Genomic DNA, 22097 nt, shown 5'->3' on the forward strand with positions numbered 1-22097 from the left:
AGCGGTCCGGAGCTTACGCTATTTCCAATTCTTTTGGGGAAATCTTTAGTTCCAAGGATGCTTTAAAAAAAAGCCCAGCTGCCCCCTTTCCGGGAGGTAGCAGCCTAAGAGCGAGCACCTTTGCATCCTCCCAGCAGCTTCGCAGCCCGCCTGCGCCAGCGTGCTTGCACCACCCCGGAGGGGTCCCGCAGCTTAACGCCTCTCCTTTCTTCCACTTCAGCCGGGATATCGCCCCCCGCGCCGGACGCCGCGGCAGCCTGTGATATGCCTAGGAAGGAGCTGGGGCTGGGGATGGCTGGCTGCAACTCTGGCAGCTGCGACAGCATGGTCAGCACAGCCTCCAACCACTCGCAGCATGTAAGTAACCCCGTTGCGCCCAGCCTGGGCATGGCAGGGGCTCAACTCGCCCCTCTCAGCAACCGGGGAAGGGTTTTGGCCAGATCAGTGCTTGAAACTGCTCCCCATCGGTGCTTTGGAAGCACCTGGGGGCCCCGATACAGCCTCATGCTAAGGGCAGCGCAAGGACCAAATTAATTCCTGCCCCAAAGCACTCCCAGACTTTCCGTCCTGCCACACATGTGGCAGCGATCAGGAGCCTAAGCTCCTGCAAGGTCTCCTTGGGGAAATGATACGCAGAGTCCAGCGGCTCCCGCGTTGCCCGAAGACGCAGAGGCAGAGAGCGCAGGCACTGGGCAGGAGGAGCCTGGTGAGTTCCCCAGGGAGGGATCAGACCAGTTGGACAACTGGGTCAGACTGGCTCCGGCGAGGGTGACTTCACCTGGAAAAGACAGCAAGCCGTACTCCTCCCGCCTGGCAAGAGATTAATTTCCTAGTTAAGGCAGAGAGGAGTTTGGACCATGGGTGTAGATGTGTAATTTTTCACTATCTGTCCATTAAAGCTTGTTTGTCTCCAAACACCGATTCCACGATTGACGGACTAATTACATCCTGTCTGACTTGGAGCATAATTGATACGTGTAAGTGCAGTGCTCAGTCCTGAACAGGTTTTCCACTTGTTGTATTGCAAACCAGAACCAAACCCTCTGAAATTTATTAGGGATGGAAAAACTGGTTGCAATATTGCGTGGTAGAAGATTTGGATAGGTGTCTCCCTGCAAAACAGCTCCACCTGCGACAATTTTGCCTCTGTGGTTGTTGATCTGATGCACGCTTCATCCTTTCCCCAGTCAGTTTTTTCATGATATATTGCGTGTATCACCTTGTAACTTGGCACTTCCACAGCAATCGTATCTCATGATACTTGAAATACAACAAAAATTAAACAGGATCTCGCTGAGGTATGAATGGGAGAACAAGGAGAGGGACGACCACGCGCAGATAAGCCTTCAGTATTTATGATATTTAGACAAAATTCTAAGATTCAGCATTGCTCATCAGTACAGATGCCTGTACCAATAGACCACCCATGTTACCCATCTGCTCATACTTCAAAGTAAACTAAAGAACTAAAAGGTGGAGGCCAAGTTTCCAAGTTAAGAATAACCCATCTTCTGATGCTCATAGTCGGGTAATATAAAAATGGCCTTAAGTGTATCCATATATATATATTTTATAGGAAGGTCTTTAGTTTTCTGTAGCTGTAAGTACCAATTTTTGTATAGTCGTTGGCCAAGTCTCCTGGCCAGGAGCTGTCACAGGTCTCCTCTTCACTGCCAGGGCTGTGAATAATAATAATACACCTGTCCCACCTGTGCTGCTTTTTTTTTTTTCCAGAGTGATAACAGTTACGACTACTTATCTGTGGAAGAGAAAGAGTGTTTGATGTTCTTAGAAGAAACTATCGGCTCACTGGATACAGAAGCAGACAGCGGGGTCTCTACCGATGAGACCAACTACGTGGCGCCCTCCAAGCTGCCCGGGACGTGGCCAAAGAGAGACTCCGTTCCGCGGGGTAAGCTGGAAATCCACGCTCCAGATTGTTTGCAAAGGGACTTGCTCGCTGGAGTGCGTTCCCTTGGCAGGCAGGGAAGGAGCATTGCCCCAGTTTTGTGCACACGGTAAGCTAAAGCCAGCTTGTTTTCATCACTCCGTGGTGAGAGGTGGCTGTAGGCAGCGAGATAGGTAGGGCACCAACTGCATTTTCCCAATTCTCACGTGCAGGAGCTGCTAGCAGCTGCCAGCAAGGTCAGGAGAACCGCAGGGCAGGGCAGAGCTCTGAAGAGGCTAACACAGATTAACGAGGCTCCTCGTTCACTGTGTGCTTTGTCAGATCCAAAGTACCTGACTTAGCTGTGACTGTATTAGCTGGGGTCAGGGTAAACTCTCCAGGTGCAAGTACTCTGCCATGGCAGCACTGGTTTAGCAGGCGCAAATAAGCGAGTCTTGTAAACGGGAAGGTGTCCTGTGTCCGTCTGCGGAGCGGTGCGTGACTTCACATCTCTCTCTTTGCCTAGATTTGGAAAATGGGGCTCCCCCTCCGAGTGTAGGTCAGTGGCATGCAGCTGAACAGAAGAGTGGTAAGAGCACATCTGCCTTCTCAAGCTCGGCTCCAGCAGCAGTTCCGAGCCCAGGCTATTACAGTCTTCCGAGGAGCATCGCCATAGCAAACGCACAAAGAGCAAACGGAACTGCTGACGGCAGAGCGACCGTCTGCACGGTGGAGGACCCGGTGCCAGTAGATAAATCTTCACAGGAGATGGCTGAGGAGGACAAGCTTGACCAAGCCAACGCAAGAAGCCAGATAAAGCCCCTGGAGTCTTTGATTATTGAAACTTCAGACCCCTTCCAGGATGACCTGGTAAGCCACGAGTGGTCACGTAGCAATCACTCAGATGCCAAGAGGGAGACAGCCAAGGAGACCAAGAGTTGGACTTCATGGGGCCAGCCAGAGAAATCTACATTGGAAGAGGCCCCTCAGGACCCAGATGCCAAGCGCGGGCCTCCAACTGCCCCCAAACCGCGAAAATTGCCACCAAATATTATCCTGAAAACCAGCAAAAACAGCCCAGTGCTGCTCACCACGGAGCCTGGTCAGAAGGTAAGAGCACCACCTCCATCCTCGGCCGGCTCTCATGGCAACCCTGCTGCTGAAAAGGCAAATTCAGGGCACCTTGACCCCAAGGAGAGGGAGAAAGCCCGGCGGGAGGCGTTGGAGAAGCTTGGACTGTCGCAGGGCAGAAGGGAGCCCAGCACCCACCTTCCACCTACCATGCATCCCCAGCCAAGGGAGGTGGCATTCCCTGTCCCTGGGGAGCCCGAGGCATGCTGTGGAGCGGCAGAGAGGTCGGTGCCAGCTATCCGGCAGATGAACTTCAAATCCAACACCCTGGAGCGCTCCGGCGTGGGGCTGAGCAGCTACATGACCAGCACCAAGGAGCAGAGCGTCAAGACCAGCAGCTCCCTGGGCAAGATGTCCTTCATCGAGCGGCTCGCCCCGAGCTTCCTCAGGAGCAGCCGCCCCCGGCCGGCATCCCTCGGGGCGGGGAAGGACTTTGCTGCTCTGAAGGAGCCCGGGCAGGTGGAGCAGGAGAAGAGCAGCAAGCGGCAATCCCACCCGCTGCAGAGCTTCCCCAGGCCGCCCCGCTCCTGCGTCACCGTGAAGATTTCCCCCAAGGGTGCAACCGATGAGAACCGGCGAGAGGCGTTGAAGAAGCTCGGTCTGCTGAAGGAATAGCTCTGCGGGGGGCAGGGCTGCTGGAAAAGGGGCTTTTCACCCTGGAACCGGGTGCCTTCACTGTCTGTCCTCGGGCAGCACAACCATGAGCATCTTCTGCTGTGATCTCCTGCTCCAGCATCTTGGGAAGGGTACCACGAGAGGAGCTCGGAGCTTCACACCAAATAAAGTAACGCCACGTGTACATAACAGTTTGTATATAGCAAGTGTATATGAGCTATTTATATAAAGCATCGCTCAGCGTGTGGATGGGGCATATTCTCCTACAAGGTCTTTAATGCACTTGTGGATTCACTGCAGTGGGGAAGCCACGGAATTGGGGGTTTGGCTTATTTTAAAAGGGGTTGCCCATGGCTAAAGCCTCTCTGGGAAGAACTGCGGGACTCTGCTGCTCCTTTAGGATTTTATGGGGTTTTGTTAACTTCACCCAAAGCCTGCGAGGCCTGAGCACTCGCCTGCCCATGCAAGTGCCTCCCAAAAGCCACAGCTGCCGCGTCCAAAACTGCCGGGCTGACGGGAACCGGAGGGGGCTCAGCAACGCTCCCCCCGTGGACGGGTGCTCCTCGTACTGCGCCTGCGGGCGAGAGGCTGGATGGCTGCGCAGCCGTCCCGCTGCCTCCTCTCAGACTGCGCTCACACCCAGCCCTCACAGCCTGGATATAGCACTTCCAAGACATGCACGCATCCGTGTTTATTGTGAAGGGACAGTTAAGAAGCGACAGACTCTGTTTCGGTGGCAAAACCAGAAATACTGCCCAAAACGAGAGAGATGCAAATCTAAGACAACCCCATTTCATTCCCTTTCAAACTCTCCTCACATCTTTCAGAGCCAGCTGATGCTGTCAACATTTATGCTGCGCACCCTTTATAACAGAGGTGGTTTATTTCTGTAATAAACTTGTATATTATCAGAAAATGACTGTGTAATACAGATTTACTCTTGTGTTGAGTCAGAGCTCTGGTAAAGCTAAGTAATGAGTTTTAACCTTCTATCTGTCTGGATTTGAGGAGTGAGTGACCCAGCCAGCAGCTGGGCATTGCAAATGATGAGGTCTGAACCGCAGACCTGGGCCTCCTGCAACCCAGGAGCTGCACGAGGGGATTTTGTGCAAGTGCTTCCAGCACAATAAGCAGATGCAAAGTCTGCCATGGCACTGCCAGACTGGGAGCGGTGACACGGGACCTGCCGCAGCTCCAGTCAATCCCTTCCAACCTGCACCATCTCCGGGGTCTGCGGGGACATCTCCCACGGCAGCTGTCTTAGTTGAAAAGCCTCAGTAACAGCTTAGCTTGAAAAGATCATTTTAATTTCTTCACCAAAAAAATCTTTCATGCAAACCTGGCATTCAGTGTTGGACATCTAGAGAGCGCCTCTGCTAATAAAGCAAGCACCTTTGTTCCTAACAGGCAATTTAATTTCAAATCTAATGCAGGCTTCCTTTAGAGAGTGGCGCTAACCCATGGAGGCAATTGCACGAAACAATTTACTGATGTTAATTAACTGCTTGCAGCATTAAGATAAATTTGCACTCAATCGTTTTCATCGCTGACCTTGCAGTACAATCAGCTTTTAAAGATAGTGTTGTGAATACTAAACAGGCTCATACTGACAAAACCCAGAGCCAGGCTTCTAATTCCTCTCCACACAGGCTTTGGTTTTGTGTGGAAAGAAGGGGAGGGCATCCTTCTGCAAAAGCTGCATCATTTCACAAACCCCCACATAATAAAGGTGTGCACAGGTGGAGGGAATAGTACCGACCCACGTAACAAACCCAAGGAACGCAAGAAAATAATGTCTGATTAGCTACACTTCATGAAAGCAGGGAAACGTTTGTTTGTAGTTAAGCAATTAACTAACTTAGTTTTGGGCTGGCCAGCAGTAATGCAAACCTGTGCATCAGGGAGGAAATTCGGAAAAGCCGCACGGGCTAAGGGCTGACCGAAAACTCAGCAGGTTGCTCGGCAAACACCGTGTTGCAGGTACATTGGCTCCAAAAGGGAGAAGGAGCCTGGGAAGTTATTAACTCCAGCAGCCCGAGCCCAGCACCTCCTCCCGCCAGGCATGGGGCTGGGGACGCAGCTCTGCCTCGCGCCCGGGGCGTCGCCAGGGGTTTGAGGGGTGCGCGGGGGCTAGGCAGGATTGGGGCAGCCCTGGGCGCGGAGCAGGGTGCAGGTAGTGCCCTACGCGGCGCTCCGGCGGCGAGCCTCTCCCAGTACGAGCGGGTCATGGTAAGCACGGCCAGAGCTGAGGTCCCCCCTGCGCAGTCTGGTCCACGTGGCCTTGGGAAGGTGCCTCTGGGCTCACGCGTGGCCCAAGAGCAAGGAGGCTACTCTGCGCTTACAAGCTGGGTGCTCGCGTCCACGCCGTCCCGTCCCCGGCTGCCTGCTTGCGCCCGGGGCCGGGGCCACCCTGGCTGGAGCAGGAAGCAGAAAGAGCAGCTTGGTTTTAGGAAACCACTCCCAGATGCTGCAAAAAGCTCCGTGAAGCTGAGAGGCGGCCGTGCTCTCTGCGAGAGCAGGATCCGTCCATCAGCAGCAAGGCTTGACTCCGGGTGGCACCGAGCAGAGTCATGCGTCTGCTCTTTCGTAAGCTCCCAGCCCAGGAGTCACACAGCCCGCGGGGATAAACACCTTCATTTCTAATGGCTGCAAACTTATCTAGCCTGTAAAATGTCATATTTTGCTTGCAGGATTAAACAGCAACGCCTGCTTTTGGAACGGGGCTTGCCCATGGTGAGTGATTCAACCCAGAGGACCCAGTGGCAGCAGAAACATTTCACCCCGTGGAAAGGCAGAGATCTGGAGTTCGTTCCCAGAGGAATGACCCTGACCTCCTGTGGCTGTTGTTTTAATTTATTCGCTTTTGTTTCCATTTCATACCAACCGGGCCATGTGCACAACTCCTGTTAACGAACATCACTGCGCCCCATCACAGCTTAATCAGCAATCTCTGGAAGTGAGAATTCTGCTAGGAAGTCTAATCAAAACTTAGCTTTCATGCTTGACATGTATGTTACACTGTAGTACTCCCTGGTTTTGACTAAATAAGCCAATGATTGGAAGACAATCCTTTGTTTCCAAAACAACCTGTTTTTAAGAGAAGTTAAGGTTCTGTTTCAGGCCAAAAATACTTCGAGAGAGACCTTAATGCTGTCCTCCTTTCTCATGAGATAAGCAAGGTGAGGTTACCTTTGAGGCTGCAACAGTCACGTATCTACATTATGGAAGTGATGTGCAGTAAGACAGAGCATGAAGTACCATAGTGCTGGAATCAGCAGTAGGTGAAAAGGAGTGGTCAGAGGAGAGGAGCATGTGGATGAATATGCACCATAAAACCACCCTCATTTTCATTATACAAGGAAGGATGAGGAATAAAAAAGGCAAATAAACCGCCTACATATCGCTATTCCTGCTAAAACCACAAAGTCCACACAGGTTTGGAAGACAAACTTATCCATGGGTGCCGGCTACGTTTTCTGTCTCTACGATATGTCTACGTGGTGGTAGTGGATGGGACAGGGAGGACAGAGCTCTGCTCTCACAGGAGGAGCTGGCAGCCCTGGAGGAAACAGCTTCTGTCTCAGAACAGAGAAATTTGTTCTAGAAAAGCAACGGGCCACAAAAGATAGATGCAAGAACTGGCTTCGGAGGGCTGACCCCTTCACTCACAGCTTAATCTTGCATCTTCCTCTCCTCTTCCATTCACACTGTGCTCTCCCTGCCTTTAAAGTCAGTCATTTGCACTCGGAAGCCTACAGCCTGAGGAGCGCAGCGCTGGGTGGGAGCCTCTCCTGCTGCCCGGCCGCACTTCAGGCTGCTTGCAGCCTGCCAGCTCACCCAGGCAGCACCAGGTATTCCCTTTTTGTTTGCAGGAGGAGCTGGGAAGCGGCCTCAGTCACGGCAGCCCTGCGTTTACAGTCACCCAGATAATTGCTCCCCAGTGCTGGCCCGCTCCCTCCGTGGCAGGCAGCAAGGACCACAGGGAGCAAAGCTCTCCTGCTCTGATGTAACCCATAATCCACAGACTCAAAGGAAGAGATTTACCTTTGCTCTAGCCCAGCCCACACCTCTCATCAGCAGAGTCTCCAGCAACAAGCCGCTCCTCAGCCAAGCGCCTGTGGGATCCCCACCATCGCCTGATGCAAGAGCAGCCAAAACAGCCCCAGTTTCCAGACTGGCAGGAGCCTGAACAGGGTGACGAGCCTGGCTTTTATAGGGGAAAAAAGCTGGTGGGCAGTCAGATGAGCTACCGGCTGCCGCCGCTGTGCTGCTCCGGCACTGACACAGCTGATGCGAGGAGCAGCAGCGATGCTGCTCTTCCCACAGGGAGGCGAGGGAAAGGCTGCTCCTGCCTATTAACGCCTGTTAATGGCATTTGGGGGTGCCTGGGAGGTGGACAGGAGAAAAGCAGGAACAGAAACAAAATCTACCTCCAGGTTCAGCCAAACGCCAGCCAGTTTCCCGGGCTCTTGTCTGGGTACCTCTGAAAGCAGACTTTATACTGCTTAATTCTGGGCATAATTTGCTTGATTTGCGCCTAGAAGGCAAAATCACAGCAGACCCCAGCCAAAAAAAAAGCCACGGAGAGAGATCATAATATTTCAGAAGTAACCTGAAGAGTTGGTAAATGTATCCTCAGTGCCTTAATGCAGATTACACAGACTGTGTTGACGCGGTGCAACAATGTTAGAAAAAGGCCCAAAGAAAACACTCAGCTTTGCATTTTGCATGGAGTATTCATCTCCTCCTTAACTATCAGTCCCATACTGGCTCAGACATATCATTTCCATGTCTACATGAGCCTGTCAAGACCTACTATTCCAATTAAAAGCATTCTTGCACACATCTTTCATTACAAAGATCAAATTCAGGAGAAGTGGTTTGTTAAATTCTTGCAGTATCAAAGAACGGCAGCTCTCCTGGGCCACAGTCTCCAGGAGAAATTGGTCATCTTAACAACAGACTTTGTCACCGTGCAGCAGCTTCGGCGCGGCGTCAGCAGGGAGCCTTGGGGCTGGCGTCCCGCGGGAGGTCGGGGAGGTGGGTTGGTTACTGCTGCCCCAACACGTCTCCGGCTGGAGAACATCAAACCTGGGCTGTGAGACCCAGCGCCCCACTGGAGTTGCTCCAGCTCTCTGGAAGAGGACTGTAGGTATCCGAGGGTTTTTAACCACATCCCAGCAGGGTTTGGGCAGTAACCGGTAGCTGAGGCTCTGCCCCTTCCCTGCTCACGTGCAGATGGAGAGAAGGACCCTCTCCAACTCCAACTACTCCGATATGAAGGAGGGATAAATTACCCCTACTTCAAGGAACAGTGCATCTCTCTCTGCTTCATAAAGTCACCAGGATAATCCCTGTGCTTTGCCTGATCTACCCGGGGCCTGTTTCTCTTCCATTCAGTGCTTTGTGTTGGTGTTCACAGTAACGCGTGGCAAATGGAAGTGTGGGGAGTGTTCCCGTGCTGGTGCGATGGCACTTTGCATTCCTCTTGCCCCAGCCAGCATAAACGCCCACACAGGGAGGAAGGCATTGGGACTCAGACCCTGGGTCTGTGTGGGACCTCGGGGTAGGGACTCATCCAGCTGCGTGCTGTGTTCAATACAACAGGCTGCTGCTTCAGCTGAACTTCTGGGCGATGCCATAATCCCCGTAGGCATGCTGAAAACCTGCAAGACTCTTGGTGGTTATGATAAACTAAGGCTTTGCAGAGTCAGGCATTGTAGAAGTGCTGCTGGGGTTCAGCTCGTATCACCTTGTCCCAGGTCCCCACAAGGTCAGGCACAGAGCTGAGCCCAGCCTGCTCATCAGCCCCGAGCATCACGGGGGCATCTCTCCAGTTACACCAACTAACCAAGGCCAGCTCTGGTCGTTTGCAGTTACTAATAAAGAAAAAACAGTGTGGTAGACTCTCAAGCACAGGAGCAACAATCCCTGAAGATTGGTGTCCTCCTAACTCCCCTCAGCCAAGGGTTAGCTGATGCACAGAGCCATCCCGTCATGTTAAAACGTGACTGTGCAGTAGGTGTCCTCAGGGGAATCTGAGTTCTGCCAAGACCAACAGCAAGAGTGGCCTGGCTGCTGCCTTGTCCATAGAATCATAGAATCATAGAATCGTTTAGGTTGGAAAAGCCCTTTAAGATCATCCAGTCCAACCATTAACCTACACTGCCAAGTCCACACTAAACCAATCAAGGGCAGACCAGACTAAACCATGTCCCCAAGTGCCACCTCTACCCGTTTTTTGAACACTTCCAGGGATGGGGACTCCACCACCTCTCTGGGCAGCCTGTTCCAATGCTTGACCACCCTTTCCGTAAAGAAATTTTTCCTAATTTCCAACCTAAACCTCCCCTGGTGCAGCTTGAGCCCATTTCCTCTCGTCCTATCGCTAACTACTTGGGAGAAGAGCCCAACACCCACCTCACTGCCCCCTCCTGTCAGGGAGTTGTAGAGAGCGATCAGGTCTCCCCTCAGCCTCCTCTTCTCCAGGCTGAACACCCCCAGCTCCCTCAGCCGCTCCCCACCAGCCCTGTGCTCCAGACCCTTCACCAGCTCCGTTGCCCTTCTCTGGACACGCTCCAGCACCTCAATGTCTTTCTTGTATTGGGGGGCCCAAAACTGGACACAGCATTCCAGGTGCGGCCTCACCAGCGCCGAGCACAGGGGAGTCCATGCCCAGGACAACCTAGTGCAGGATTTGACACAATATATTCTGCATTTCTCTCCATTACCTTTTTTTCCTGTTCTTTGTTTCTAATGGAATTTGAAAAGAAAAAAGGCTGCTGTACCCCCAAACCTTGATCACTGCCGCTCCCATGTGTGCGGTACTTAGCACTGGAGAACTAAGGACCTGCAGGTACGGAAAAGCCAGGCAGCAAAGATGAGCTCCACCAAACGCATTCAAGCCTTTTACTGCCGAATTCTGCTGTGTTCGGATTACCAGGGTTTCCCTGGTTTGGGGTTGTTCTGCTTTACTCACCAGCGATGCAAATTTACCTGGTATCTTAAAACCAAACTAGATCGTTCCTCATTCCTGCTCTTAAAATCCGCATTCTGGCTCTGCCACAGCAACCACCAGTTCAGCCTCGGTGAGCCGCTGGACCGCCCCAGGCAGGGCAGGGGTAGGGTAACTCCTGCTTCCCAGAGGCCTCAGCTGTTCTCTGTTTCCAAATGTCCTTTAACTTTGAAGTCCAGCAAGAGACAGAAAGGGTCACTGTTGTTCCTTGCACAGGGGTTTATGCGCAGCGATAACGTATCTGCCTTGTTCCAAGAACACTGCCCTAGCTGGAGTTTAATCATTAACTCCTACGGGCACTGCAGAGCAAGCAGGGGTTGTTGCAATTTATTAATAAGCACTCTGGCTGCAGACAGGCTGTGCTGAGATGCTGACAGCAACCTCTACAACTGCGCAGTCGTAAAACACGTGGGCCCAGGGCCCCGGCGCGATGCCTGGTGCTGCGTGGTACCCACCATGCTGCTCGCTTGGGCTGGTCGCAGGGAAGAGATTCCCCAGCCAGCACGTGCTCATTACAGGAAGGAAGAGAAATTTCCTTGACAAGCATAGCCCAGAAGAACAAATTCTGTAACTTGTCTGAAAGTTAACTCTCCTTTAGCAGTAGGAGAAGGTGCAAGGCAGCGGTGCTCCCCCAGGAGCCATCCTTTCCGTCTGCTGCCATCACTGTTTCCCTGGCAGATCCATCCTCCTCGCTGCTAGCTGCCTACTGCTCCCAGCTGTTTGTAAATGATGCTGAGAAAACGGCCCTCGGTGCTTCCAGTGCTGCTGCTCCTGCTGAATTTATTTGCTTTTTTTGTTTAAAGGAGGTGGGGTCCCCAGATATCCCTGCCCCAAAAGCTGGGGTCGGCTTGGGACGCCTGGGGACCTTGTGCAGACACCAAGATGAGCGTTCCCGCCCCGGATGGGCGAGGGAGCAGTGCGCTGTGGTGCTGCGGGTAAGGCTGCTTGTTACTACCCCTTCAAATCAGCTCTGTCAAAGGCAATCTGCCTCCACCCAAACTATCTTGCCACCTCATTGCTCTTCAGAGCAACTCGGGACGTAGTACCTGGCCCGACTGGCTCCTCGCAGGAGAGCTCGTCTGACAGCAATCCCGCTGCGCCTGTTGCTGCCTTTGATCTCTCCCTGCTGAGGCCAGAGGTCCCTTCCTAAAACATGTCGCTGCCCGGCATGGGTCGCCTGTTTCTCCCAGTTCTCTAGTGATTCTGCTCCTTTCTATCTGCACGTGGGCTATGGCATTTGCTGAGGGATGTAGCAGTCCCAAGCTGCATTCATCACCTTTTGTAAGGAGCCCGGGGAATGCCAGACCCCGGTGGCTCGCTGCCTGGGGAAGCAAAGGACATCACACGGGTGCACAAAAACTGCTGCCCCCAGGCAGCGAGCCATCGGGGTCTGGCATCCCCCCGCAGCAAGCTGGCAGCATGCAACACACCAGCGCGAGTGGCACGGTGATGGGGAAGGGGACAGTCAGCCCCAGCAGTGACACTCTGTGAGACCGTACCCTCCTCGTGCCCGTGCTTAACCGGTAGCGGGGTGCTGATGCGCTGCTTCAGCCCCTCCTGCCTGGCTTCCCTGGCATCCTTCCCTCCCTTCCAGATGTGCTCATTATTTTCCCCTTTTCTGCCAGCTGCTGGCTGAGCGGTGGCTTCTGCCCCTTTCAATAACATGAAGGAAATGTGGAGCCGGAGCCAGGTCCCACCCCGTACCCAGATGGGTCTGGAATCAGCATCCAAATAAAAACCAGGAAAATAACTTGCTAGAAGAACCATTTTCCAGCTGTGGCCTGGGGACTGCTGGGTGTCCCCCTGCTAATGGACCCACAAGAAGCCAGCAGAAGGTAGCTCAGCCTGCTGCCTGTGTGCTCGGGGCTGCAGGGCAGAAGGTCCAGTCTGCTCCAGGGGCAAAATCTGCAGCCCTGGAGAGGCGAACAGCCTCTTTACTCGGGTTTAAAAAGTAGATGTGGATCGTGGATGAAGCTGGGAAAGAAGCCTGCTGCGCCCAGCTGAGCCGAGGCAGCCCGGACCCGCTGAGCCCCGGGGCTGGGCAGAGGACCCTTGGCTGGTCCCCCTGCCCTGGCCGGCCCTGCGCAGGACCCTCGCCCTTCCTCGGACCCTCCTCTCCAGAGGTCCCTCACGCCGACAGCAGATCCTTCTCAGCACCTCGGGATGCGCGGCAGGTGCCCGGCTGTGACACCGACACGGGGTGGCAGTGCACGCCCGGAGCACAGCTCCTGGCCCGGGGGCCTTTGCCTCAGGGGCTCTGCGGTGGGCTGGGGGGAACGCTGCTCGGGGTGGGCTCGGGGGGGCTTCCGCCCCGCGAGCCGGTAGGTGCGAGGGGGCTTGCTGCCGGTGGCACGCACGGGGTGCTCTCCCTTGGGGTACAGCAGGGTCCCCCCCCCCCCCTTACCCACGAGGTAAATAACAAATAACACCCTGGGGTGGTCCTGCCCGCATCCAGCTCAGACCCGCACCCAGGGGCTGAGGCTGGCAGGGATGGGGACAAGGCAGAGCTGCCCACGCTCACCCAGCGGAGGGGATTTCGCCTTGGCCAGTACTGAAGTCATACAAATAGTTTAGGAAAAAGAGAAGAGAAAGCAGGGTATGTGGTGATTAACCCAATACCACCGTTAAAATGAATTATTAACATCGCTGCGGAGGTGGAGAGGCTTTGCCTTATCGGAAGCAATAAAGCAATTATGAGAACAACCTTTGAGTACACCGAACACTTCCCAAACTCAGGGCACAAATTAGCCCCCAGACCCTTTGGTGCATGTCCAGAGCCGCGGTCTCCCCGGGGCAGCTGCAGTTCCCCGTGGCGCTCCGTCTGTCTGTCCTCACTGTCCTGCTGCGGGTGTCAGCTTTACCCCCGCGGCAGCACACGGGGTCCTGCGGTGACACCGCTGCTGGGCTGGGCATCACCGGTTGTCACCCAGGTGAAGACAACCAGGCTGACCAGGCTGTTGGAGACCCCTCTCCCCTCTTGCCCCAGGATGAGGTTTGCTGCAGGGCAAGGACAAGGACCAGGACCGCCAGCCCAGCTCCGGTCCTCAGCTCACCCTTGCAAACCCCGCTCTGCCCTGCAGAAGTGGCATCAGCTCCGCTTCTCCTTTGGGCCCCTGGCTGCAGATCTGCAGGGGCATCTCCGAGAGCCAAAGGAGGGAGCTGCACCCCAAACCCTTCAGCATCGTTCAGCAGGGTCCCTGGAGCGGGGTGGAGGGCTTGTCAGGGGTTTCAGACTGAACATTTCAGCCGCATTTGCAGCATGGAGAAATGACACTGAGCAGTCTTAGGGGTTTCCCACCATTGGTGTTACATATCACTTTTTATTGCTAATATAAGGGCAATCCTATTGCTTTGCTACTGAAGTGGTAATAAACGTCCTTAGATTAATTCCGCCGAAGCCTAATCTATATCAGGAAGTTTATTGCACAGGCTTGGTACAAAACAACAACAATTACTGCAATATAAGTAATCATATCATGATAAAGAAAGCAAAACTGCTTAACAGAGACTTATCTTCATCCAGAGAGATTCCAAAGCATTTCAATGACCGGCTTACACAAAACACAACCTGTCTTCAAAGCATGCCTGCGCAGAAGGAGGGGCAGAGCAGGACCTTTGGACCCCCCCAGCACACCGCGGGGTCAGAACAGTCACTTCTATCAACTCTCCCGTGAGCCCTCTGCACCGCTCGCCGCTTCTCACACGGTGAGCGTTATCCTGCAAACCCCGGAGATTCGCAGGGTGCTAGGGCCAGCCCAGGGCGTTCTCAGAAGTGCCACAGGTAGACTTTCTTCAATCAATCATTTTTATTTGAAGGAAAAACCAGACCAAAGTCCCTCACAATAAAGCAATTGTTACTATGCCTGCATAGTTTTGAAATAACTACCATCATGTCGACACTTCTCTCAAGATTATTTGGTTGGTGCAAAAGAGGAATTGTGCGTGTGCATGAACAAACAAAGTCACATCTTCATATCCGGTGAGGCAACGAGCAGGGTTATCACAGAACAACTCGTAATTGCGCATGATGAGCGTGCCTCAAACATGCCCGGGTTTGGGTTGTCCCTGTGCAGGGCCCTGGGTTTGGTGATGGATGATGGTGCCTTTCCTGTGGCAGTGCAACCCGCCAGCTGAGAAATTTTAAGTATGCAATGGTTAAAACGCAGCAAGATTAAATTTAGAGAGAAATTAATCCCCACAAAATGACAAATTATTGAGCGAGCTTAAAGGTATTTTCAGGTAAAAACCCTGTGCCTTAGCGATACACCAACTTGATTTCTCAACTTCGATCTACTTAGCGACTCACCTCAGTCAGGCTATGCTGCAATGATCCGATACAATCACGCTAAAGCGGGGAAATGATAACCAAAATTGCCTTCCTGGGAATTACAGCAGGAATGCGTGCAAGCGTTTATCACTGTGGAGCTGGGCTGGTTTGTGCTTCTCGGGTAACGCACAAGGCGCCGGGGACCACCAGAGCCCTGAACTTCCCCGTGCCAGCTCCTGTCCACTCCCAGACCTCGCAGGGGGACTCTCACGCTGGAGGAGAAAATTGCAGCGGGAGTCACAAGATGACTCTGTGGGATGCAGCCCCATGAGCAGGGACCGGCAGTGCAAGAAAACAGACAAACAAGCCAACCCGTAAGCAGGAGCCCAGGCATTTGTTTTATAGAACCGTGAAGGGCTGCTAGAGCTTTGCTGGTTATGAAGGCGATGTCCTTGTGGGAGAGACACCTGAGCATGCTCTGCAATGCAAAGCGGGTATTACAGGGAAGAGAAAGACCAGACTAAAAAAAAAAAAAAAAAAAAAAATTATTTGTTGGTTAAACAGCACTTGTACCAGACAGCATTATCACTTGCTTCGTTCTCATTGCTGGGACTGTTTTATAACAGACTTTAAAGCAGAAACCATCTTTTTGTCCTGCATTCATAAAGAGTATGGGATCAAAAGGCAGGTGTGAGCTAGACAAAGCATTCAGGTTCATTCAAACCACAGAAGTTTGAGGAAACATGCACAAAGTTCTTACTTCATGTGAAGTTGCGCCTGGAAGCGGTTCACAGCAAATACCATTTTACTACTATTGTTTAGAAACAGTTGCTTTTGTTAAAACTTTGCAAGTTTTCTGCAGAGCAGGGGAATTCCTCTCAAACTCTTACAATTTCTGCTCCTGGCCTCTTCGCTTCCCCCCGCCATGATGTCACCCGCATCATTAAGTGGCTAAAAATGACCATTTTTGGGTTCCATACTCAGTACGCTGGTGGCATCTCTACTGTTCCAGTAACTATTTTGACCACCTCCAATTTGCTCAGCAATGCACATCTGGACTTAAGGACGCTTTTAGTGCATCCATTTTTAAACTCTGGACATCAATATATTAAAAAAAAACAATTGAACATCAAGAGTCAAGCAAAGACCAACTGAACCGCAAGCTGCAAAAAACCACTTTGTTAGTTTAAATCCAAACTGGAGGCAGAGAAGGAGAAAAATTGCAGCAACAGAAACATCGTAATCTAAGGTAGGTGATCCTCAATTTGCCCTTAAAATACTGTTATTTGGAGTACGATGCTATTGCACAGCAATTGTGAGCCACTTTGATGTACTTCACCTACAATATGTAACAGATCAGAAATTTAAAGTAATTATTTCTACAGCAATAAATGTATTATAACTCATTTATGATTTTTTGTAAAGCTAGTGTGATTTTTTTGTTCTTTTTAAAGCCATAAATTAGATTGCTGACTTTTTTTGCAAAGAACGCACACAAAAATAATGCAGACAAGGTAAGTTCTTATGCAGACCCACACAGAGAGATTCTCCCAGTGATGTAGCAGCAGCTAGCTTGCTTTGGATGGTGCCAGGACAATGGTTTCATCAGACAGGTGTAGAAAATTGCTCATATAGACATTTTCACAATACAAAACTGAAATGAAGACAGGGAAAAAAAAAATCCAACCATACATGGTTTACTTCTTAGTAAAGCCTGCATTTCTGGGATTTATAATTCTAGCTCTTTCTTTTCACTTTCTAATTTTTTTTTTTTAATGCCTATTTGCCGGTTAAAAAACCAAAACACCAACTCGCCTAAAGCTTGAGATTAAAATTTCGCTGTCAGCTCTGTCCTGCAGATAGGAAACCAAGTTCACTCTCCTACCTCAGTGCTCGCTCTTCAGGGGAGCTTTCACAAAGCCCCCCGAGAGCTCAGGGGAAGCAGCTCAATAACCCAACAAGGCTGCAAGAGCAGACACATAGCCAGAAAGACCTAGCTGACCGCGCTTTATTTTAGCTTCCATCTAATCCGTAAATTGTTTGCAAGATGGGTCAGCTACCCGCTCCCAGAGCTTCCCGCGCATCAGCCGCCACCTCGCAGCTGCAAATCGCGTCATGCGACGCCAGCGGATGCTGCGAAGGACCCAGGAGAGGCAGGTTTAGTGCTGCAGGCTGGATGAGCGTGGCCAGCGCTCAGCCGAAGTTACCCGAGATAATCGGACTAGCTTTTTCTCCTGCAAAAACCGAGATGTCCTTGTTAGCAGCTTGAAAGCCCTTCGTGGCGGTCGTGGCAGGCAGAGTCCGCGCTCTCCGAGGCTCTTTGCTGACACGCTGCCTGGTGCTGCAGGGTGGGAAAAGGAGTGAAAAGGGGGTTGTGGAACCGTGGTAAGGGGTCTTAAAGGATTGCAGCTGGGGGGGGTGTAAGTGAGGCAGCCACCTCCTAACGAGGCAAGGGGCTTGCAGGCACTTCACATCTCTGCTGTTAAGGGACTGGTGCTGGGGGTGATTTAGCATGTTAGTGCCAGCTCAGAACGCATCTACTTAGGAAAAAAGCCTCGTTCAGGTGCTAACCTGAACATCAGGATCACATCAGCTGGGCCAGCACATGGTGAAGTTTTGGCCCCCAGCTGGCAAACTGGCAACTGCTTCATTACTTTCAGCATGCCAGGACTTCTCCCCATGTCCCTAGCCCAAAACCAAGGAAAAGAGGGAGTGCACTGGCTCAGCAGTAGTGGTGTACACCAGAAAAGATGAAATGAGCATAGGGATAATTTTTTTCCTGATTTCTGGATGTAAATAAGGACTTCCAGCTCTTCCCGAGCATTTTGGTTAACTCCTCTTTGCTTCAAGTCATCCGGATCGGTGGGCATTATGGCATTGAATAAAACTCGCCATTTTTTAACTGGCCACGTCCCAACAAAGAGATTTTGCACAGTTTTGTCCAGTCTCTGTCCAGCTGTACTGAGGAAACTACTGAGGCTCTGTTGAAGCCCCCGCGCAGTGTCAAGCTACGCAGAGCCGGGTGACTTGAACATCTTTCTTGCTGTTTGCTGAGGACACAGAAAGCTGGCTTTGCGCAGGCAGATGTGGTCAGGCAGCCGCGCACAGACGCACACGCATCTCCACAGCAGAGCTGCCTCCACTGCATCGTACACGGGGAAAAATACGGAGGGGAACCTGCCCAAAGGGGGATGCTGTGCCAGCTGCACCGCCGCAGCGCTTCAGCCGCCGCTGAAAAGGGAAGAGAGCATTTCTGCAGTCCCGTCCCATGCTTCCGATCGCGGAGCAACAGCGAGGGGGAGAGTGGGACGGGAGCCGGGTTTGCAAGCCGGGGGTTTGGAGCTGGGGGGGATGCACATCGTCCCCAACACAGGGCGTGCAAGGCGCGCAAGGCGCAGCAAGCGACTGGTGCATGGGCTGAGCCCATCTCCCGCTCCCCTGCGGCGTGACGGGGCGGAGAGCGGGCAAGCAGTGGGCCTGGGGGCAGCCAGCCCGGGACGCTGCTGCCAGCAGCAGCCGGCAGGACTCAGCCCGGCCATGGCGGGTGGGAATAAGGCTCGCTATGGCATTGAGCTTCTGTCGTTTCCTTGTTCATATTTCCTGAATGCTTTGAAGTGATTCCAATGCACTAACAAGTATAAAATAAACCACGTGATTTGCACCTACCGAGGTTTTAACTGCAGTGGGGGTTAGGCAAACCTCAAACAAATTATTTTAGTAGAAACTCCTTAGGATAAAACACTGCAGTAATCAACAGTCAATTTTTAACTCAGACAAGGAAGTCATTCCTATCTGAAACAGAGACACCCAAACATTGTTTCTGTTCAGATCTGAGAATGGATAACAACAATCTGTAGAAAGATAAACTCCAGGGAAGAAAAAAAAAAAAAAAAAAAAAGGAAGAAAGATAATTGGGGCATGGCAGGAGATGTTTAAGGATGTTGGCATTCCTGAGACCTGCAGCATTTCCTATTGTTTCTTGAGCAGAAAAGAAAAGAAAAGAAAAGAAAAGAGAAAAAGGAAAGAAGAAAGAAAAGGTTTGATGCCGCAGGTCTGTCTGCAGGCGGCTGGCCGGGTGGCCGGGCAGGACAAGTGCCACGTCTCATGGCTGCAGCTGGCTGCCCCGTGCCGGGTTTGGCAGCCACCGAAGCAGTCCCTGAACGCCCCGGTACGTGCACGCGCTCGTGCAGGGTGCACGCACTCGTGCAGGGCGCAGCACAGCCCAGCAGACCGCAGCAGTGCCGGCGGGGGCTGCTGCTTGGTTGCTGCGGTGCCGTGGCTCAGCTGCAGCCCCACGCCGGGTCCCTCGCCAGCCCGACAGAGCCCTGGCTCTCAGCGCGGTGACCGGTCATTACCAGCAATGCCTTTAGTACCCACACAGCAGAGGACTTAACGCAGGAGCATGAGAGCTGCAGAGCACTGTTAGCACTTTTTTTCTTTTTAAAATTCCCTTATCTTTGGGATAGGCCATGCCACGGGCTGAGAGCCACCAGGGACGCAGGCGCTCTGCTCCGAACGGCCATGAGAGCAATCCGGGTGGTTTACCTTGGCAGATCCCAGCCACAATCTCTCTCTTTTGTTTGATAACACAGACATCAGCAAAATCCCATACCCAAAGCAAGAGTTTTGAAGTTTGCTGAGCGAACATTCGTGAAGGCTGGACATGGCGGTTCTCTTTCTCTTAGCGGCTTTGCTGCAAGGTGAGTCACCAAGAAACCGGCTCTCCAGCCACTTACGCTGACGAGAACAGGCAAAGCTGGAACCGGGGACACAGGTACATCCCTGGCTAAATCCTCACTTGGACACCAGACACTTCCACCTGCAAAATGGAAACTGGTCGGATCATAGAATCATCGAATGGTTTAGGTTGGAAAAGCCCTTTAAGATCATCCAGTCCAACCATTAACCTACACTACCAAGTCCACACTAAACCAGTCAAGGGTAGACTAGACTGAACCATGTCCCCAAGTGCCACCTCTGCCCATTTTTTGAACACTTCCAGGGATGGGGACTCCACCACCTCTCTGGGCAGCCTGTTCCAATGCTTGACCACCCTTTCCGTAAAGAAATTTTTCCTAATTTCCAACCTAAACCTCCCCTGGTGCAGCTTGAGCCCATTTCCTCTTGTCCTATCGCTAACTACTAACTAACTACTAACCTGCCCACTGTGCAGAGAGCTAGCAAAGGCATGACAAGAGCTGGGAAGGAGAATCCCAGCTCCCCATTGCTCGCCACTGTGGCCAGCTGTGCCTGTGCAATGCCAATGCCGGGAGGAGAAAGTTGCCAGATCAGGCGGTTTGCAAATGCCAAAGGTTATTCTTAGATGTTTGCTGTCAACTGCTGCCCTTGACATTCAGCTCCAGGCAGGACTGTCATGGCTGATAGGGGTTTGGGGCATCCTGTAAGGGGCATCGAGGGTTTCCCCGTTTGTGCTGCGGCAAAGGGGCAGTGGCTCCGCGCCATCAGTTATCCTCAAGCAGATAATAGAATCATAGAATCATAGAATGCTTTGGGTTGGAAGGGACCTTGAGAGATCATCGAGCCCAACCCCCCTGCAGTAAGCAGGGATTGAAGCTGTGAACTTGGCGTTATTAGCACCATGTTCTAACCAACTGAGCTAATGTGGCACTCAAGGAAGGTAACACACCACATCCAAAATAAACACTGAACTTTCTGAGCCAGTTGTCCCACTGGTGCCCTTGACTTAAAGGAGCTATGCCGTTTTCTGCCAGGCAAGGACCTGGCTCGCTCTAACTAACTCCTTCTGTTTCTTTCTGTCCCACAAAGAGCCAGTCTCAAGTACCTTGTACGGACCCAGGTTTCTGACAGGTGAGGTTGGAGGATCAGTCACCCATCAGTGCTTCTACTCCACCACGCCAGCCAACAGACATGACCGAAAATATTGGTGCAAAATAGCAGGAAACGGAGTTTGCTACACCGTCATTTCTACAACCGGCTACATCGCGAAAGACCATGCGGGGCGAGTGTCTCTCGAGGACGTGCCCCAGAACGGCACCTTCATGATGACGATGACAGAGCTGAAGAAGAGCGACACGGGGACCTACCGATGCGGCATCGGCACCAGCAACAGAGACCTGTACGTCAGCCTGGACCTGCTGGTTTTGGCAGGTAGGATGCTGGCAGGGGAGAGGGGAGGGTGCGCTCCGCCGGCAGCCCGGCTCGCAGGGAGCGGTTTGGGGCCGGACGCTGGAGCATCCACGCACAGCGGACGTATCAACTTTTTCTACCCCGTGCTATTAACCAGATATTTACAATGATGGGGTATAAAAGCACCCAGATTTGGCCAAATCAGCTGTTCATAAATGTGAAAAGAAACTCTCTCCTGCCTGCCTGGGGACTGCGCGCTGGACAGTGCCTGCCTGTGCTCTCTCCTTACAGATGCCGGTGCGCTGGGACGGATGGAGCTCGTCCGGGGGGAGCTCCGTGGCTCCGTCACGGTCCTGTGCCCACCCAGGGACACCCAAGGTGGTAAAAAGAGGTTCTGGTGCAAACTGAGGAGAATCGGCTGCACTGTCATCGCCGACACCAGTGGCTACGTGGGAAGGAGTTATCAAGGACGAATCTTTATCACCCCTCAGGAGAGCTCTGGAGCTTTCAAAGTCTTGATAAATGACTTAAGAAAGGAAGACTCAGGGCTGTACAGATGCGGGATGGGAATGCTTAGCAGTCGGGACAGCCCGTGGGTGGTGGCTCTGCAGGTGACCACAGGTAGGACAGGGCGCTGGGGGCTGCCTGTGGCGCGTGGGCTTCTGGCAGCCCCGGGTGAGTAGCATGAAATGCTAATGCAGTCCTCTCCAACCTGCAGCCTCCACCCTTCCCAAGAGACCAAAATTTCTGAGTGGCGCAGTCGGGGGCTCGCTGTCCTTCAAGTGCCACTATGATCCCAAGGAGAACTACGAGAAGAAGTACTTGTGCAGATGGAAGGAAGCTAGCTGCTCACTGCTCGTGGATGCGGACGGGTTTGTGCACGAGTCCTATGAAGGGCGAATACAAATAGCTAGCAGTGACCCGGAAAATGGGACTTACACGGTGGTGATGAGCCACCTGAGAGAGGAGGATGCAGGATGGTACTGGTGCGGGGCTAAAAACGGGCACACAGAGCACACGTCCTCTCTGAAGCTGCGCATCGAGAAGGGTAGGTGGTGGGATGGCTTGGAACA

The 22097-nt window shown here is 52.5% G+C and overlaps 1 protein-coding gene across 1 annotated transcript; it reads left to right on the forward strand.

The window, feature by feature from the left end:
* The first annotated feature begins 264 nt into the window (after window positions 1-264).
* C17H1orf116 (chromosome 17 C1orf116 homolog) lies at window positions 265-3634 on the forward strand. The gene is made up of 3 exons (XM_009488719.2): window positions 265-357; window positions 1735-1912; window positions 2415-3634. The coding sequence occupies exons 1-3, from the start codon at window positions 265-267 to the stop codon at window positions 3632-3634; spliced, it is 1491 nt and encodes a 496-aa protein (XP_009486994.2).
* Window positions 3635-22097: the final 18463 nt, after the last annotated feature.

This window comes from Pelecanus crispus, chromosome 17 (genome assembly GCF_030463565.1).
Source record: "Pelecanus crispus isolate bPelCri1 chromosome 17, bPelCri1.pri, whole genome shotgun sequence".
NCBI lineage: Eukaryota > Metazoa > Chordata > Aves > Pelecaniformes > Pelecanidae > Pelecanus > Pelecanus crispus.

What these genes read in the sequence shown, in the direction of transcription:
- C17H1orf116 (XM_009488719.2), top strand. Translation starts at nt 265, where the DNA reads ATGCCTAGGAAGGAGCTGGGGCTGGGGATGGCTGGCTGCAACTCTGGC. An exon ending in CCTCCAACCACTCGCAGCAT is followed by an intron (nt 358 to 1,734) that starts GTAAGTAACCCC and finishes TTTTTTTTCCAG; the next exon opens with AGTGATAACAGTTACGACTA. An exon ending in GAGAGACTCCGTTCCGCGGG is followed by an intron (nt 1,913 to 2,414) that starts GTAAGCTGGAAA and finishes CTCTTTGCCTAG; the next exon opens with ATTTGGAAAATGGGGCTCCC.